Genomic DNA, 19,513 nt, shown 5'->3' with positions numbered 1-19,513 from the left:
CAATGGGGGGGGGGGTATCTAATTTTTGAAGGTCTGTTCAGTGTTGAACAGTAAGTAAGAGTTCATGAATTTTCACATGTTTTATGTACAGTCATTTACATAATCTAATTAAATATTTATTTCCCATTCCTCCTTTAGATTGTTACCCTAACAAAATTCTTGAGCACTATTTTGTAATTTTTCACAGATTATCACGAATGTTTGTTCGTTTGTTTTAATAAAGTTTTTTTTAAACACAACATGCGGAAGTGACATAGCTCGTGGTGGGGGTCAAAGTTCACAGAAATCTTACGTACTTCCTTTCCTGTTAGTGGTGGCCGTAGAACAGCATCAGTGAGTGAGCGTTCCCTTCACATAATCCTCAATCATCGCTCTTAACCTGTGCCAATTTGTTATTTCTTTTTCACTGTGATTATTGTAATTGCCCATGTAGCAAATATGTGACTGATATTTTTGTGTATATATATTTGACAAAGGGTTAAAATTGGTCAGAAATATAGCCCTTCGTCTTCGTAGCACAAATTTCAACATGGCAGCTTCCTTGATGTAGATGCTACTCATAGTCTACAGCCTCTTAAAGGACCTTCGTATATTTAACGCTTGTCAAGGATTCCCTAAAAGAAAACATAAGTTATAATTACTTGGTATTTGTAGTTGTGATTTAATTAGTTAAAAGCTCTAGAAGATCGCCAATAACTGAAGGCTAAAGCTAGGTTAGCCTAGCTAGTGAGTAGTTTCGGCAGTGAATTGTTATAAAAGTTGCTAACATTGCTGCATAGTTGCGGATTCCTACTATAAATATTTTCCGTTCATAGAGTTTTGTTTGTGGCAGAAATGGGCAAGTTCATGAAGCCTGGGAAGGTGGTGATGGTCCTAGCTGGACGCTACGCCGGACGCAAAGCTGTCATCGTCAAGGTATGTAGCTCTGTGTTGCTAGCTGCTGCTAGCTTTGGTTAGTTGCAAGCGTGTTGCGGATTAAATAGTTTAAACGTGAGCCTAGCTCTGGTATTGGTGTCCGATTTGAAAGTTTGATTGTCATGGTTGGTTAAATTGGTAAAGCTTGGGTTTGTGCAGGTATAGTCTTTTTGTAGGTACTTAAATCACTTAGGTGACCTGCACAGTCTGAATCGTACATGCATCATGAAGTACCAACATATCTAGAGTTGATGCTATTCCCACAGGCAGTTTACTCTTATTGGAGTCTTTTTTTTTTCCAGAACATTGATGATGGCACCACTGACCGTCCCTACAGCCACACTCTGGTTGCAGGTATTGACCGCTATCCCCGCAAGGTGACCGCTAGTATGGGCAAGAAGAAGATTGCCAAGAGGTCCAAGATGAAAGTTTTTGTCAAGGTGTTCAACTACAACCACCTGATGCCCACCAGGTCAGTGTCAAGTGCATTTAACACTTGTTTTCGCTTACTGAATATTCTGTTTATTGCTACCACACCCAGGTGTACTAGATTAGGATGTGAATCTCAATGATTCTGCCTTGGACAGTATCCTTTTTTTTTTTTTAAACATGTAGATAACAGATTTAGCATGTAAAGGTGTGAAATGTTTCTGGAATGTAGAAAAAGGTTAAAATTTTAAAAGAATTTATAGCAGAGCTGTTGTGTTGATTGAATGGGTACATTTCATATTTGCTGCTTTACTGTGATTTTAAAAACTGAAATCTAAAGATTGTTGTTCTGCAGATTTTGTATGAATCGAATGTGAATCCAACAGGCTTCATGTCGCTACATACTCTTGTTTTGTTTGTTGTTGTTTAATACATGTAGCTTCAAAGATTATATTGCAGGTTAGCAAATAATTCATCAGACATTCACTTTTACTTTTGAGTTTAAATTATCTGCTGTTCATTTTGTTTTTTTACTGCTTTTAGAAACATGTTTTGGGTATTGAGCTTTGAATGTTTTTTGAAGCAGTTTTGATGCAATCATCTTTTGCAATTGCCAAGTTTTACTAATTACACTTTTAGAAAACATTAGTAGTGCATAAAATATAATGCATTTCAACTAGCTATCTTCCCAGCGTGTGGTGGCTGTACACTGATTGTGCACAAACGATTATCTGTGGAAAATCAGGTCCAGGATGAGTTTCTGAGCTGTGACAATATATTCATGAGGTTTAGATAGTGTCTCCTGTGTAAATTCATCGGTGAAACAAGCTGTCAAATGACTTGCAAGACTTTTTCTAAATAGTTGAACTCTGTTTACCTCAGATATTCTGTGGATATTCCTTTGGACAAAGCTGTTGTCAACAAGGATGTCTTCAGGGACCCTGCTCTCAAGCGCAAAGCCAGGCGGGAGACCAAAGTCAAGTTTGAGGAGAGGTTAGTGTCTTCATTTTGAGATTTGGTAATTTATGAATTCCGAAGAAAAAGGTACCTAATTGTTCTTTCGGGTTTAGAGGACATAATACTCTATGATATGGATTCTAACACATAAACTCAGACTCAACAATATGTGCTCATCTTTAAGACTGTGCTAAATGTATTGTTTGTTTTTTTGTCCTTTTTTGTTTGTTTCCAGATACAAGACGGGCAAGAACAAGTGGTTCTTCCAGAAGCTCAGATTCTAAAATTACTTGGTTTGTCAATAAATAAAATTGAAAAAAAAAACTGAGTGACTTTTTTTTTGGATTTATTACGTTTTAGATGTATTTTATTATGATGGAAATGACCATATTTAGTCATTTCAGTGTTGCATTTTGGGATGAAACATAACAGGATTATAGTTTTAACACTTATATGTAGGCCAAAAATAGTTTTCACTACTACTACAGCCCCACTAGTTGTTTAGTTGAAGTTTATTGTTCACACCTCAGCACTTGGTATATATGAAATATTTGGAACAATGATGTTTTTATATTATCACTGTCATCTAGTCTGGCTGCTGTTCATCATTACCGAATCAGTCATTAGTGAGTAATGCTCAGGTACCAAAATCAGACTTGTGAGCTGGTTGCAACAGTTTTAATGTATAATGTTCTGCATTTATCCCATTGATAGTACTGAAAGCTGGGTTGGTGATGGTGTATAAATTCATATGTGGTACCAGAGTACAGATTTTAGGTAGGGAGCTTAAAATAAGAATAACACTTCTAAACACACTCATTTGATTACTAGCTAAAGTTTTATTATACATGTATTGCACAGATGAAGATCAACCCTTAGAGAGAGGAGGAGTTGTACTGGCTGATGGCACCGGTAGAAAGGATCTCCAGTGTCGTCCTGTGGAGCTCCTAATACTGGTCATCCTCTGGCTGAAGGTGCTCCTCTGTCCAGCCAGCACACTGTGTAGGGGATGGGAGGTGTTTTCTAGGATGGAGAGGAGTTGGACCAGCATCCTCCTCTCAGCTACAGCATGTAGGGGGTCCAGCTCCACCCCAGAACAGAACCAGCCCTCCTGATCACTTTGTTCTGTCTGTTACTGTCTGCTACATTCATGCTGCAGACCACAGCATACAACACTTACCACCACAGACTCATAGAACATCCTCAGCATGGAGCTGCAGACGTTAAAGGACCTGAGCCTCCTCAGGAAGTACATCCTGCTCTGAGCCTTCTTGTACACTCAGCTAAGGAGTTATTTTGCCAGTTCAGTTTATTGTCCAAGTACACTGCCAGGTATTTGTACTCGGTCACCACCTCCACCTCTTACTTTTTAACAGTGAGAGGGGTGACAGGTCTTCCAGATTTCCTAAAGTCTATCACCAGCTCCTTAGTTTTACTGATGTTCAGTTGGAGGTGGTTCAGTCCACACTTTTTTCCAGACTTTTTGACTCCAATACCTCAGAAGAGTATATCTGAAATTGACTTTTTTCCAATTATCGTTCACGTCAAGTACATAGCAAGCTTGTGACAAGGTTTGGGTCTGTATTTCTACTTGTAATAAGGTTTCAAACGCTGTGAATGCTTAAGTCACCTTATGAGCTTAGCCCCAATGTCCCATTTACTGCAGCGCCCCCTAACGGAGAAATTACGTATTCGAGTTCCTGTTAGTGAGAAAAGAAAACTGAAAGAATAATCGCAGAAAGGATTTCTTCTACAGAAGGTGAGCTCAGACAAAACACGTTAACAATTCAAACGTATTTAGTTGAGCTGAAAACAGAATAACTCGGTGGTGTAAGGTGGGAGGTATTTATCATTACCTTTATAGCAGTGGACGTATTTTCAAACCTTGATGTATTTATGGATTTGGACGTCACATTGTTTATGTGGGGCCTACAGAGCATTGACAGATTCAGTCTGATAGTTTTATCTATAGTTTAGATCTGATTCTTGATAGTCATATGTTAATAATTCCATTTGAAGCACTGATTGGATTGATGACATATACAAACCTCTAATATTTTGCGAATATTGCAGATTACTTTCACTATGTCTTCAGACGAGGTAAGACGTCATTTCCTTCCTGATAATAATCAAAACATATTGTACACATGATATTCTCCGGGCACTGGATCATAAAGATCAACTAAAGATCTTGTTTTGTAATAATGTGTTAGTTCCTCTGTTTTAGACTATAACTGGTGTGTTTGTTTTCTAGGAATTCTCTCTTGTGGTGGATCCTTCACAGCCGTCTGAGGACACGCTGAATGGAATCCAGGTTTCAATCACCAACTACAAGGTGTGCTGTAAAACTATTTACTGAACCGCATTAGGCTTTTTACACGATTTGGTTTAAAAACAAGTCTAAATTAGCATCTTGAGCCATTAGACTGAGGTCTTTCTATGCTGTGATGATTGATTACAACGTGAATCAATGACAATTCTCATAAACTGATAAATATTGCTACAATGCTACAATTCTTTAAGTTTTCAAATGTGAGCATTTTAATGTTACATTGTTCTTCAATACAATATTTAGTTCTAAGCTTTATTAAATGACTTGTGGTCTGATTTTCATATATACTAGCACAAATCCTAGCTGATAAAACAAAATCAGTCATGATCTCTCATGTCTTTACTAAAGTCACCCAATAAACAGGTATATGTACAGCAATAACAGTGTCAGGATTCTAATTTCACATCATTTTACAAGTCATTACCTGTACAAAACTGCTGTGTGTTTTTAGTTATGGCCCTAATAATAATTTTTGTATCCACAGAAACAATATGATCAGCTGATGCAGGAGCAAAAGGAGCTGGCTGATGCTCGAGACGATGCAAAGGACATGACCCAGAAGTTCAAGGAGCGTTCAAAGAAATTGGCCGAGGATATAAAAAAGGAACAAAAGAGAAATGAAGAGGAGCTTCAAAATGAGAAAGTGTGTATCTTTTGCTCCAACCCTTTAAAAGTATTTCTTTCTTTTCTGCATGTAATAAAAAGAGGAACAGCAGCATATTTTGTCTCATGCCTTTTGAACTCTTGTCTTGTAGCTAAGGCTGGAATTGCTACTGCTGGAAGAGAGAGATCTGCTGAAGGAGATCGAGAGAGTGAAGGCAGCACTGAGGGAGGAAGAGGTGGCAGTAGATTGTCTCAAACAGCAGAACGATGTGCGTCAACCTCACAGCACACGCATGCGCGCGCACACCAGCAGCCTGATTTGCTGGGCGTTTAGTAAAACTGCACATGTCTATTTCAGGTGTTCACTGCTGTGCCAGAAAAGAAGTTCATCTTCAGTGGTAAAACAGACAAGGCAGTCAACATGCAGAAGTTCGAAATGAAAGCACACATAGTCTACCCGATGGATGAAGGGACGGCACTGGTCACGTTTGAGGACAAAGACGGTGAGTTTGATGCTTTGGTCTGTGGGGCAAAAACTGGTTATATCAGTGATAACCCTGTGTTGTCTTTGACATCAGTGGCAAAGAACATCCTGAAAGCAAAGCAGCATCAGGTGGATCTGGGGAGCGAGTGTCGTATCACGTTGGAGGCCAGGCCAGTTCACCTGATGCTGCCCAGCCTGCTGGAGGTACAGAACAGGAGACTAAGCCAAGTCTGCATCCGCTTCCTCTGCTGGAGCTCAACTGCACTTTGTGTTTCTGTTCTGCAGATGGACACTGACATTTGTCCTCAGCGCATATTAATCTCCAACCTGCCCAAGATGGACACTGAGACTATGCTGAACAAGCTGGAGATCCACTTCTCCAAGAGCAAAAACGGAGGCGGTGAGGTGGAGGCCTGTGACATGCTGCCTGACTCGGGGACTGTGGTTATTGCGTTCCTAGACAAAGACAGTAAGCAAACTCTCTAAATGATACTGTGTTTGTAGTTTAACCTGTTCAACCTAGAGTGGTCACTGAAAGGAAATCTAGGTGATTAGACAAAGATTACTTGATTTTTTTTCTTTCCATTGAAGTCCCAAATGATGAACTGTTTTTACTTTCTTTAGTTGCCAAACGTCTGACGGAGGTGGAATACCATGAAGTCAAGCTCCAAGAAAATAATCACAGAGTGAGAGTGACTCCTTTTCTAAATGGAAAGATTACAAATCTAGAGGTAAGTGCAGAGAAGAGGCAGCTCATCATCCACAAGATGCTTTTTACTGGAACTGTAACACTTCTGTAAAACAAGGCCACATTAATGTGTGGTGATTTCCTTCCAGACCAAGATGTCGGCGTGCTCTCGGACGGTCTTACTAACAGGAATCCCCAATGTCATGGAACAGGACACGCTGCAGGATGTGTTGGAAATACACTTCCAGAAAATGGGCAACGGCGGTGGAGAAATCGAAGCTTTCCTCTACAACCCGATGGGTCAGAAGACCTCTGCTGTGTTTGAAGAGGTGTCCACTTAAAAAAAACTGTCAGGTTCAGGGTGTTACCATTTATCAGACCAACCATTACATATTAATAACCGAGGAAAGAAAGTCTTGACATATCCTTTTGGGCTAAGTGCAAGTTGTCATGTTTCAGAAGATGAAATAAAGATGTTACCCACATGTTTAATTATTACAATCACTGGCTTTCTGATATAAAAATCAATAGCTAAGTATGAACATATGAGTAGCTTAGATAGGCAGATATAGTGATCTCTGCAGGTATTAGTATTAAAAATGGTGTAATTATCTCTTGATGTAATTGGTATAATTTGCCTTGTCAGTTTAGAAATGTCTTTAATAATGGCCACATCTAAATAGTTGATTCATAGATTATTTGTGTTAAATTAGAACCTTTCTCTAATTGTGCTTATACTCACATTAGTACCAGTTATCATTTTGAATACTAATGGAAGCTTCGTCAGTATTGTTACCTGTAGAGCAGATTACAAAAGAGTCTAGACATTGTTGCATAAGAAGTTTGTATTATGTTATTGTATTATCTGTATTAAGTTGTATTGAATGAGCATAACACTGCATCAAATGTTTGACCCAGATGAGATTTATTGTAAAAACAATAACATCCAAGTAAAACTTACAGCACATTAAAAATCCCCAATCTGACATAACTGAAAGAACCCAGCTATCGCCCGAAAACAAGCAGCAGCTACAGATGCACAGACTGACGTTAGGCACTTAGAAGAAACGAACAGATGTACAGTACGTGTGGAAAAGATAAAACACATTAAAATACAGGAAAACCAGCAAAGGAAGGACGTAAAGCTAAGAAACAGCAAGCCACCACTCACATTGTCTCATTACTTTGGAAGACGTTTGACCTAATGTGACAACAAGGACAAAAATATTTAAAAATCTCTAATATAACACAATCCAATTGTCACTATACATTGATTCATAAGGATCACACAGTAACTAGTGCAGGTGTGACTGTGTCTGAGCCCTTCGGTCATCCTACGCATGTGTGCATACCATCGTCCACTCGCATGTCTTTGTCTTAGCTTCCATCTTCAGTTGTTGTGCTGTCGTGTTCTTAACAAACAAAACCCAATAAACATAAAAACGCTTGCGTTTCCTCCTATAAAAGCTCAGGTAACGTACCTTAACTAAAGTCAGTGCAAACATCAGTGTCAAAGTGACGTGGCCCCATGACGACTACTGTACTGTAACAGTCCCTCATCACTGAGTAGGAGACACGACGGTAACCAGCCGCACGCTGCATTCACTGACTACTGCTCACATGTAACAGCTACACGTTTAGGAGAAAAAACACCACTGATTGTTGCAAGTTCTACAGGTTAGTTACATTTTTGCTTTTGTAGTACATGAGATACTGCATTTACAGAATAGGTTCTAGACACATATTGCTAATATTCGCCTGTGCTTTTTTTTGTTAACGCGAGAATGAAATATTGATGAAACTGCTTCTTTGTAGTGTTAATATGACCACTGTCATTACTATGAATGAATGCAAGTGACTACAGGAAGCAACATCTGGACTGTGACCTGCAGAAGACACTCACAGCTGGAAAGACGCACAAATACTAGTGCAATAAATAATTTCATCAATCACCAATATTTTTTTTCCAGGCTGTTATCATTTACTTTTCTTGTTTTGGGGTCATATCAAATTAAACCGCTGCATACTTTTCATAATATTGCTTCCCAAATATTCTTCCCAAAGTCGTCACATTCAACTCACCAATATTCCTACGCTAGTCCGCACGAAAAGGAGAGTCTTTTAAAAGCTGGCAGAGAGGAGTGTCCACCTTCTTCAGGTTGGTGAGTAAGCAGGAGTGCATTAGTGGGTGGCTGCTGGTCGTTCACACAGGAATTATGTGACTAACTGTTGATACAGCTGGCGTGTGCAAAAAGGGCCATTTAAACGACCAGTGGTGCCCAGTCACTAGGTGTGCGTCCGTACTGAGGGCAACAGAGAAGAGAGGGAACCATTTAATAGGTTATTAATTAAACAGATTTGATTTCCCGACAACCCAATGTGAACTGGTTTGCAAACATATTCCTGTTGCTGCCACTAGGAGCTGCTAAAGTTTGCTTATAACAAAGATAGGGATTGTGTTGGTACTTTTTAACAAATACCATGAAACTAAATCCAAATCTTTGTCTCTAGGTGCTACACTACATCTCTACACACAACATTTTCTAAAACTTTAGAACTGTTACCAGTTAGTGTAGTTGTGCGTTAACTAAATGTTACATGATGATGCTGGGTTTCACTAGAGAGGTCTTGTTTTCTTAGCTTAGACTTAATGAATAAGAAGGCGCTAGACTCAGACTCTGTGTGTCACTGAAGTGTGTCGCATGAAGTTAAAGCACACTTACCTGAATATCAGTAAGCTCCTTGTAGAACCTCTTTGCCAGGTCTGGACCATTCTTCATGGTGGGGATATTATATGTCTGAGGGAACAGGAGAAAAGGATTTCAGCCTCAGAGTAACGCACTGTAGTAATATGACAGCCAATTTGTTTTTTAGTAAAATTTTAACATAATAAGCATTAACTAATACTCTTCCAAATTGAGACTAGGGGTACTGGGTAAGAAGTTATCGACCTGCTGTGGACTTACAGTAACCACATTAGTGGCAATTACCGGTTACACCTGGTTTAATGCAGGTGTCTGGGAATGAACCATGATTAAAAAAAGAAAGACAACATTATCATAGAAAACTAAAACAATGAAAAAAATCTAACTGTTGGAAAAATACTGCATTTTAATCATTGAAACATTGTTGGGATTTATTTAGCTGATTTGCTGTAGCCTCGTTTGCTGTGACCTTGGTGTGCTCACAAGTTTTCTCCTTTCTGCTCTGCAAGAAAAGGGAGTACCTGTGTGTACAGTAGTACAGTATCTTTATCTGATGTGGGAAATATTTTCACATGTATTGTGTGACTATGCACTGCCCCAGGGTTGAACTATCCTTACAAATAAGCTGCACTCCCTTTGAGTGAGAGGAAGTTGCCTTCGCTGTAAACTGCTCACTAAAAAACCTAAAAAGTCTCAACTGATTGTGTCCTTTTCAATTTTTTCCCCAACACTAAGCACCTTGTATGAAAGGAGATACAGTACCTTTCCTTTATACAGGAGGCTGCCGACAGGACAGACCACACAAGCTGTCCCTGCTCCAAACACCTCCAGGACCCTTCCAGCATCCAGAGCTGTGAGCAGCTCCTTCATGCTCATCGTTCGTTCGGTCACTTTAAACTCGGCCTGAAATACATAGTGAACTTTTATAGGCAGGTTTGTACAGCTACAAACCAGGCAAAGAATCTCAAAGCTACAGCATACTATAAACTCAATATGGAGCCTGAAAGAAGCTGCAGATTCATCACTGCAGGTGACCTATGTTACTGTGAACACAATAATCAGTCTCTTCTCTTACCCAGCCTCTGGCCAGGTCCAGCAGTGACTGTCTAGTCACTCCAGGGAGAATGAGGCCGTCCAGTGGAGGAGTTACCAACTCCCTCTCTGCATACACAAAAACACGTGTTCAATACCAAACGCTACCAAATATTCATACATAGAACATTAGAAGAAAGAGTCCAACCTCCTTTGTCGTTGGTCCAGTAGATGAACAGGTTCATGGTGCCGACCTCTGTGATTTCCTCCTGATCTCCGTACAGCCACAGAACCTGCTGACAGCCTCGCTTCACTGCCTCGCTCTGCACTGCTATCGTGGGCCCATAGTTACTGGACAGAGAGACAGACCGGTTATTTCTAGTGTATTTATGTTGAATACAGATTTTAGAGGGATTTGAGAAAGGCACTAAAAGACAAAGTCAGAGGGTAGGACACAAACACAGTAGCAACAGTCTAAAGTGAATGCGACTTCCTTTGATTTCCAATTAACTCCCACATACTAAACTATTTCCTACAGCAAACTAAGAAATGCTATTGTATCACTTGCTGTGTGTACAGAGCAACTACCATGACATGTTCCACTGTAATCTGTAATCTGTGGCTCCTGATACTAAATCGGGCTCCATAGTTAAAGCCGCTCTTCAGCAGAGGCGAGCAGATTTTGTTGGCTAAGCGAGTTGAGTGGGTGTTCAGTGGTGTTATGTAATCACAGCGGAGCTGAACAGGTGCCACGTTATGAGGACGTATGGACACAGGGCTGTGCACAGAAAGAGTTTCCAGCAGCTGTAGGGGAATCCAGTATATGACAGCCTCTGTTGAAATAGAGCCTAGCTGAAGTGTTGTTGTCTGTGAAGCTAGACATTGTTTAAATGATAAAGTGCTAGCCGACTCTTGTTCTGCTTTTCTAGGCTTCACAAGCAGAATGAAAACCCCACAACAAAGCAGATCTGCTACTGTAGCAGACTGGTACTTACTGATTACAGAACGGTGAAACCAGTCTCACACTGTTTGCTTTTCATATCATATCTTTTTCGAATTAACCTGCAAGTTTACCAACACATCATTTACTGTTTTATTGGCATATTGCACTGTGGCTGATTAGCTTGGATTCCACTGTTTATGAGCTGCTTCTCGATTTAGGTCCTTCTAATATAACTACAGTAAACAAAACTATTATTGAGGTCAACAAATCTTGAAGCTCGCTGTCAGAAAAACAACCGCACCTGTAGCCTTGTGCAAGGCTTTGGTGCAGTTTGTGGTTAGCTGATTGTGCCTAGAAACTAGGGCAAGGACAAGGACCGCTTTAGTTACTGAAGGAGCAGTTTGATTAGTTGTCACAGCTTTATTGGACACAAAAGAAAAACAAAATCACACTTACCCTCCCATCTTATAGGCCCCCACACCTCCTTTCCAAGCTCGGACAAATGAAGGGTCTGCCAGCAGGGAAACAGGGTTGAAGGACCCGGTGGCAAAGTAAGGGCCCACAGGTCCAATTATCACGAAGATCAGTGCTTTTCCTGCCCGAGAAACACCAAGGGACGGCTGCAGCAGAGGGAGAAGGAGCACTTTACTCTTAGACTTTAGTTTATACATGTACCCAGTCTCCAGAAAGCCAGCAGTCACATATAAAACTATGACTGTATGGGTTTTGCTCACCTCCGTTCCTATGAAGGTGGGTCTGATGTAGAGGCTAGCATCCTGGGAGTAAGGAACCCACTCCTGGTCAACCTCCACCAGCTTTCTGATGCACTCCTGCAGTTCACCTTTATCAAATGTCTACAAGAAAAAACAACACCACGACACCAATGGTCACCTGTGGCTCAGGCTATGTCACTGTCTTGGATACTTCACAATGCATTATCAATTAAACACATAAGCTGTTTAAGGGAGACATTGTTTTATTTTCATTTCTTTTTATATAATATTTTTTGGTGAAATTTTCTGTTGACTGATGGATATATATTTTATGCTTATGTTAAATAAACCAAAACAATAAATCGCTATCTCAAAAGGGAATAACATGCTTTAAATGTTTTCACTGGCCCTGCCTTCCAGGGAGTAACTGAACTCTTGCATCATGCTGCTAAGTGTTACATAACCCTGCAGATGGCGTCGGTCTGTAAAAGGACCCTGACAAACCCTGTGAATTTATACATTTAAAACAGTCAGTGAAATAGCAAGGAGTTGTGCTTGGACGTGTTACTACAGGTATTGAAGAAAAAAAAAAGATACATGAGGACGTTTGCTAATTCAACACTTGTGACAGGGTTTAAGGCTGAACTGAACAACTATAAAGAACCTTACAATGGTAGATTAACACAGTGCTGCAAGACAAAGCCTACTAAACTCTTCAACTCCTTATGGAGTTTATTTTTGTTGAGTTAATTGCAACAGTTTCACTGACGTCCGTAAACTTGTTTCGTTTGGTCTGGATTCAGACAGAAATCAGAAGAAGTGTTGCTTTAGAACAAACAAACAATCTAGACTGTCCAGAAAGAACCTGCAAGCCAACAGTATTCCCATTCAAAATTTATGATGTGGGTCAGTTTACTTCACGCACAGTGGCTGAACTTGATGCTAGTGTCTCGTTTTGGTCTATGGACAGTTTCTGTGAAGATAATAAACGGTTGCTGGCTTAAAACTCACAGGAAGGCAGCATCTTTCTGCGCTGCGATGCATCCTCTCCATGTTCAGCATGGGCCTGAAGAGGCGGATGCGGTTGTCGGCCCCACGAAACGCCTTCATGCCTTCAAACAGCTGAATAGCAGACAGGCAAAAACACACTTTATCTCTGGACAGAGCAGCCAAACCACACATGGGTTCTTAAATCTCCCAAACCTTTCAGATTTTGCCCTGTCCTAAACACAAAAACAGATAAACATGTGACAGGTCTGAATCATGTGGGCAGAGCGCTCACCTCTATGGAGTAGTGCAGGGCAGAGCTGGCTGGGTGCAGCGACAGGTTCTGGAAAGGTTTGATCTGTGGAGCCTCCCAGCCATTTTGCTCTGACCAGTAGATGGTCAACATGTGGTCAGAGAAATGTTTGCCGAACACCAATTTGGATGGGTCCGGCTTCGGATGGCATGATGGGTTGCGTTCAAAGGTGAGGTCAGCTGCCTGAGATGGACAAGGAGGAGGAGACAGGAAAAAAAAAAAGAAGGGGACGGGACAGGAGCAGAGCAAGCGACGAATACAGTGATTGTTTTTAAATTGTCGTTATTGACAGTGCATGCTTTAATAAGATAATTAGTCGAATGTTATTTAGTCAGTTATAGGCTGACTTATTTGATCAATTAGACACAATAAATTAAAATTATTAAACTGAATTAAATCATTACAACAAGCAGAAAACGAGGGAAAGACAACAAGAGAAACAACATTTTTTAGAAAATCCATCTATCTGACAGCGGTCTTGCCTTTGCTTATGATCTATAAACACATTGCACACTATACATGCCATGCTCGGCAACAAAGAAACAGATCTAATCTGAAATACTGTTCTCATTACCTTAAAGGAACTGGCAAAACGCAGTGACCCACAGGAAAAAGGGAGTGCCTGAACCACCCATCGTCCATGGAGTGCCTGCAAACAAAACATGACGAAGCTCTTTACACACTACGGTCACTGTGGACGTCTAGTCTACCCGCACTCCAGCCCAACACTCCTGACTCGCTGTGTGGACAATACACTGGCCACTGAGCGCCCTACTAGCCACAAGTTAAGGGTTTTCACTAGGCAACACGGTAAATAATGTGATCACACATCACTAAAAGTGCTCTACTCTAACTAGAGTCATGCGCGAATTCAGCCAGGCCAGACTGCAAAACAAGGTGAGATATATGGGTGCATAGATCTCATGGCGCTGACAACGAGCTGGGGGAGTAGCTGAGGGGAGGAAGGAGCAGAATGGAAAACAGTGTCTACTCTAACACTAAACTAGCACGGAACCAGCAACAAGGGTGGTTTGCTGTTGGAAATGTACACAGAAGGCGATCAGTCCATGTCCACACTCAGCTCCTCTAAACCACCTTCAGCCCCTGGTTTCACTGTCTTCCCACTACATTCTTCTCTTATCTTAGTTGGACAGGGTGCCATATCACTGTTACCTTTTATAACTTGCATACACAGTAGATGTCGTTTGGTTTCTTGGTAATCTCGCAATAATGAATCCAACTTTGAAATACAACAGTGCTGTGATACAGTGAATGAGTTGACATAATAAATACAGTGACGTGTTACTGTGTTTGCCAAGTTTTTAATCATGATTGTCATACTTTTATCACCGTGAATGACACTAAAATGAATTGATGGCATCCTGCAAAAAGCGACAGGAGCCCGTGTGTGCATGTGACCGCATGATGCAAGTTTTCCCGAGCTTGTGAAGAGAAAAGCATTTGTTGCAACACGTCTGCAGAAACCCGCTGCACGAGCCAGGTTTTCATTCATTCGTACCTACAGGCGTTAGCATTAAAATAAGCTAACACGTGAGCCGAGGCAGCAGCTTCACTTAGTTAAAGTGGTTAAGTTAAAGTATAATAATAACCAAGTGGTATAATAACACGATAATAACATACGCATAAACGTGGCGTGTTTGAGTCCGATGCCAAGTCTCCTGAACAGTCGGACACGCGTTTTAAGTCTTAAGCCGAACTCTACTAAGCCATTGGATATTTTTAGGGAACACATGCTAAATGCGCAGCCCGCGCGACAAACGAAAACATGTATTATACGAAACCGGTATCAGTTTGAGCTATTGGTATGTTCGGCTTGTAAAAACCCATTAAACGCAAGCTATAAATAAGTCTCTTTCGAGCTGTCCATTTTTGTTGACGAGGAAAACAGATTTATCCAACACATTTTGGAATGACTCGGTTTTACCCAAAATAATTTCCAGTTTTTTTCAGTGTCCTCGCTGCTGGTGGCACAGACTCACCGGCCCGTGTGAGCCGCTCAGCTGTAAAGACTTATTATCGCTCGGTCGGATCACTTATCAGTCATTCGGGTGACTCATTTACTCAGAGGCTCCTAAAAGATAACACATCAAATAACACAGACACTAGTCAATGAACTCACCGTCCGGAGAGCTGCCATCTCCTCTACGTGACAATGTTAGACGAGATTATTTGTTCGTGTGGAAACAAACAAAGTCAACTTGAGTTCCGCTTTGAAATTCCAGTCCCAAATCCCCCAGCCACAAAATAAGCTTCGGGATATTAGTCCTCCAAGAACAACACTTAATGTCGTCGGGTTGTTTTTAACACTTTGTGACTTTGTAAACGTTTTCCATGTGCCTTGGTGGAATATGTAGGCAAAGAATGTCAGTGACACACGAAAAGAAATTCACAACATGCACCTGATTGACCGTTTTATTAACTAGTTAACTCTGATTCAGAAAAGTCACTGGAGGCGTGACAAAAGCCTAACGTGTCATTGGTGGACACCTTGGGGGGAGGTCATTAGAGGTCAAAGACAGTGGTTCTGATTGGACCATCGGAGGGGAGTGGACCCTGTCCTGCTACAGTTGGTCAGGAATTCAAGATAGCTCACTGAATGAATTAATAACTGCTTATTGTATTGCATTAAATTGCTTTAAAAGCATCGAGTACTCATTACAGTAACGTGGCCAACTGAAGCATTCAACTGAGACATATCTGACTCTTGAAGCCATAGTTGAGTTCAGCTCCTCCGCTGAGCAGTAGGTCAATGCCAGTGCAGAAAGTGGCATCAGCAGCGAGATACAGGGCGGCCAGTCCACACTCTGCCTCGGTCCCCATCCGGCCCATCAGCTGTTCAAAAACAAACCACATCATTTCTTATGCACTGCTCGGTCTGTGGTTGCCCTACAACTGTGGTCACTAATCTAAACTGAATATGATCTGAATATGAGGAAGGACCAATATTACATCTACTGCTAACCTTAAAATAGTTACAACCAAAAACACTGGCATAAAAACTTTCCAGGATCGTTAGTGTTAAAGGTCACGGAGCTGTGTTTGGCGCCCAATAAACTAAAACTAAACAAACAAATTAATTCCTCTAATTAAATTTCCTGGATCATATTTCATCATCATTACCTGCATTCAGACAAATGTATGTAAATTAACAGGAAAGTCCCTGATCTGACCTCAGTGAACCCTGCGCTTAATAAAGGTTTTATTTATTTGGGTTTTCATTTTTAAGCGTTGCTTGAATAACTGAATTTAACAACTGATAAAAACTATGAGGACATAATTTTAAACATGCAAAGGACACTTTATGGGATTAAATGACAAGAATGCTTTTGTCGCTATAATTGAACACTTTACAATCAGATTATTCTTATTCCTCTATGAATGAAAGTGCAAGGTGAAACTCAGATTACTCATGTGCTGCAGGTTTTCTAAAATTCTAACTAGTTCGCTGAGAAGCCTGTTTTCTCTCAGTAAGTTGGTTACTGAAGCGCATGTAAACATAGACTTAGTGTCTCTCTATTGTCACTCCTTTTGTTTTTCATTGTGACTGAAGCTTTGATTTGCATAGCAAAAAAACAGGTTCTCACAGAAATATCCACATCTACAACTCAATAGAGATCAGCATGCTTTCTAGCTGGGCTCATTAACACAAATCTTACAGGAATGGGAGGCTATTTCATAAAAATTTGGAGTGAGTTTATACTGAGCCTTTGTTGTGTTACATTTTACATGGAGTAGAAACTTAAAGTTCCTGTTATTACCATGCTGCATTTTCTTAACTCGCATTTTCTTGCTGCTGAAAAACCTTTTGTCCTCATTCTTTTTTTTCTTTTCAGGATGAAACTTTGCTACTACAGAAAAGGTCACACCCAGAAGTGTTAGGGCAATAAACGAGCAACTGTGTGTGTGTGGGAACTTACCTGAGCATTTTCTCCCATCTTTACGGCTGCTGCAGCATCTGGTGTCTGTCCTGCTAATTCTTCCCACAAGGGTGTCATCACATTGCCTGGAGAGATGCTAAAACACAACGGACAGTGTTGTTAAACACACATGGTACAAACTTAAAATGAAAAGAATCAGAAACATCTTATGAGAAAATGTATCCATCTATGCTAAAATTGGTAAAGACCAATTTAGTCATTATTTGGTGTCAACATTAATGATCAGCGGCTCCAGTTTAAGAGCTTTTAATTTTTCTTTGTCAAATTAGGACATTTTATGTGTTATCTGCTGTTATGTATTTACCTAAAATGTAATTGAATGTTAAAAATCTCACCAGATGTTTCAGTGAAAACCTGGCAACATGAAACTGTAGCAGACAAGACAAAGAAGAAACCAGTTGTTCTCACCAGTTGACTCTCACGTTGTAGCGACTCTCGTCCACGGCCATGGCCTTTGTCATGGAGATGATCGCCCCCTTGTGGAGAAAACCCAGCATTACAGCTCCCCTTTCAGCCCACGCTACAATGAAACGACATCACAGTGGCAATAACTCACCTTGGTGGCAACATAGGGTGCAGCATCTTTCTGCCCGATGGACGCCACAAGACTGGACACGTTAATGATGTTCCCCTGATGTGTTCGCAGGTACGGCAGCGCATACTGCAGGCAGACGAATGAAAGCAGATGAAAGCATGCCACACACCATACCACATATAGGATATATTGTTTTTTTGGAATTTTATAATCACTGAAAATTAAAATGAAATATTTTACAGATTTAAATGAATACAATTTAGGAAAAATAGCATTAGGCTACTACCCCGTCTTTTTCTATTCTGACTAATAAAGCATTCAGATTATATTTGAAGGGGTGATCAAATCTTTACTGCCTGTCTCTGCCTTCACATATGTCATTTATGGGGTCACCGTGTTTTGCATGTTCACACACACACACACACACAACGTGGACGCTTTACTTTAGAGGCCAAGAAGTAGCTGACGAGGTTCAGATTCAGCAGGTCCCTGAATTCCTCGGCTGTGGTGTCATCTGTAGGTTTGTGAGGCGGGTCTGAAGAGAGCCGTTAGAAAGAAGACCGAGATCAAGCAACTTCATTGTTTGTGGTGCAGTTAAAATGAAACGACGGCGAGCCTCACGCCAGCCTGCGTTGTTCACCAAACAGTCGATGCGTCCGTAGGTCTCCACCGTGACAGCGATCAGTCTCTGCAGAAACAAACAGGAATCAGAACAGATGAGCAACAGAAAAAAAGGCAAATAAGTTAATTATTCTTTAAAAACAAAACTTGTATTTTGACCATGAGAAGTCATGTGATGTAGGAAACACAAGCACAGTCTTGTGACCGTGACTGTAAATCTGCCCGCAGCATAGACAGGGATACTTTACCTTGATGTCTTCCTCTCTGGACATGTCACACGAGACAAATTTGCAGTTTCCTGGTCCTGCTTTATTTAGCTGTGCCTCCAGCGTTTGGCCCGGTGCACCTAGAAAACCAGAGGACCATGAAGTAGTCACAGTCTAACTGTGTTCACGCCCAACAAGTGAATATGGTTTAAGTGTAATCTGAACAACAGAGGACACGTCTCTGCGCTCATTCAGATGTTATCGACTAATATGCAATTAAATTGCACTAACCTCCTCTTGCACAAAACACCACTGCGGCCCCATTCTCCACTAAAACAAGAGACTCAATGTTTTACTGCGCCACTTTCTGTTCATCACAGGCAGCATTAACAACATGAATGAATATACCGAACACTTTGACGATCCCTCTGCCGATGCCTTTGGATCCTCCAGTGACGATGACAACTTTGTTGTGGTAACGAAGAGACATTTCTTCTGCAGATCCGCTCGAGAAACGACAACGTTGCGCTGCTGCAAAACAGACCCGGAAACGTTTTTGACACTGGTTTCAGTGTTCCAGTGCAGTCGTGCGTCTGTTTCGGTTCTCCCAACTTCTCAGACGATGAGGTCAAAACCGTTTATCGGCGCAATTTGAGCGTCCAGTTCAAAGTTCCTTAAAAACGTGAAGTTTGCTCTGCTACCTTCATGTGTAATTGGAAATCAGATAATTTATCCAACTGTCAAGAAGAACTTTTAAAATGTCATTCCTTTAAGACCGAATATAACTTATTTAGCTGTCTCTCATTATTCATCATTAATCATTATCATTAATAATGCATTTATTGTAATAATTTATTGATAATTTATTTTCGCTGCGGCCATTTTCTGCATTTTTCGGCGCGTAACTAGTCCCGCATACTTAAAACTACAGAAACCATTAAAATATCAAAACATTCCGCTTTTTAAGGAGACGCAGGCTATTATTTTTCATATTTAGTTCATATCAAGTTATTAAGCTTTTTCCAACTTTTTTTTTGCCCCATTGAAAGGAATAGAAAACCGTTTTCAAATCCTCTTTAGCTTTGTCTACT

At 40.7% G+C, this 19,513-nt stretch overlaps 4 protein-coding genes across 5 annotated transcripts; 2 read left to right on the top strand and 2 right to left on the bottom strand.

Moving 5' to 3' along the window:
• Positions 1-209: 209 nt before the first annotated feature.
• rpl27 (ribosomal protein L27) lies at positions 210-2,629 on the top strand. The gene is made up of 5 exons (XM_029158128.3): positions 210-333; positions 833-915; positions 1,218-1,387; positions 2,227-2,337; positions 2,537-2,629. The coding sequence occupies exons 2-5, from the start codon at positions 835-837 to the stop codon at positions 2,583-2,585; spliced, it is 411 nt and encodes a 136-aa protein (XP_029013961.1). The 5' UTR covers positions 210-333; positions 833-834; the 3' UTR covers positions 2,586-2,629.
• A 1,335-nt stretch (positions 2,630-3,964) lies between these two features.
• Positions 3,965-6,893, top strand: ifi35 (interferon-induced protein 35). Its single transcript, XM_029159285.3, has 10 exons — positions 3,965-4,060; positions 4,375-4,401; positions 4,556-4,636; positions 5,118-5,276; positions 5,389-5,505; positions 5,595-5,739; positions 5,815-5,924; positions 6,006-6,189; positions 6,345-6,451; positions 6,558-6,893. The coding sequence occupies exons 2-10, from the start codon at positions 4,387-4,389 to the stop codon at positions 6,747-6,749; spliced, it is 1,110 nt and encodes a 369-aa protein (XP_029015118.1). The 5' UTR covers positions 3,965-4,060; positions 4,375-4,386; the 3' UTR covers positions 6,750-6,893.
• A 418-nt stretch (positions 6,894-7,311) lies between these two features.
• On the bottom strand, positions 7,312-15,402 carry bcat2 (branched chain amino-acid transaminase 2, mitochondrial). Of its 2 annotated transcripts, none has more exons than XM_029159283.3 (11): positions 15,242-15,402; positions 13,676-13,750; positions 13,084-13,284; positions 12,813-12,923; positions 11,823-11,942; positions 11,545-11,708; positions 10,354-10,496; positions 10,189-10,274; positions 9,876-10,016; positions 9,132-9,206; positions 7,312-8,711 (listed from the first exon to the last, which is right to left on the bottom strand). In XM_029159283.3, exons 1-11 carry the CDS (start codon positions 15,257-15,259, stop codon positions 8,670-8,672), a joined length of 1,176 nt encoding a protein of 391 aa, XP_029015116.1. In that variant the 5' UTR covers positions 15,260-15,402; the 3' UTR covers positions 7,312-8,669. The 2 variants fall into 2 exon arrangements, with proteins under 2 accessions (XP_029015116.1, XP_029015117.1); XM_029159284.3 differs by lacking the exon at positions 15,242-15,402 and adding an exon at positions 15,047-15,176.
• Positions 15,403-15,520: 118 nt separating this feature from the next.
• hsd17b14 (hydroxysteroid (17-beta) dehydrogenase 14) lies at positions 15,521-19,124 on the bottom strand. Its single transcript, XM_029159286.3, has 9 exons — positions 18,831-19,124; positions 18,714-18,752; positions 18,465-18,562; positions 18,217-18,283; positions 18,039-18,130; positions 17,617-17,721; positions 17,469-17,536; positions 17,040-17,136; positions 15,521-15,954 (listed from the first exon to the last, which is right to left on the bottom strand). The coding sequence occupies exons 1-9, from the start codon at positions 18,910-18,912 to the stop codon at positions 15,805-15,807; spliced, it is 798 nt and encodes a 265-aa protein (XP_029015119.1). The 5' UTR covers positions 18,913-19,124; the 3' UTR covers positions 15,521-15,804.
• Positions 19,125-19,513: the final 389 nt, after the last annotated feature.

The sequence above is a fragment of the Betta splendens genome, chromosome 8, assembly GCF_900634795.4.
Source record: "Betta splendens chromosome 8, fBetSpl5.4, whole genome shotgun sequence".
Taxonomy (NCBI): Eukaryota; Metazoa; Chordata; class Actinopteri; order Anabantiformes; family Osphronemidae; genus Betta; species Betta splendens.
This window is presented reverse-complemented; position numbering and strand designations above follow the sequence as displayed.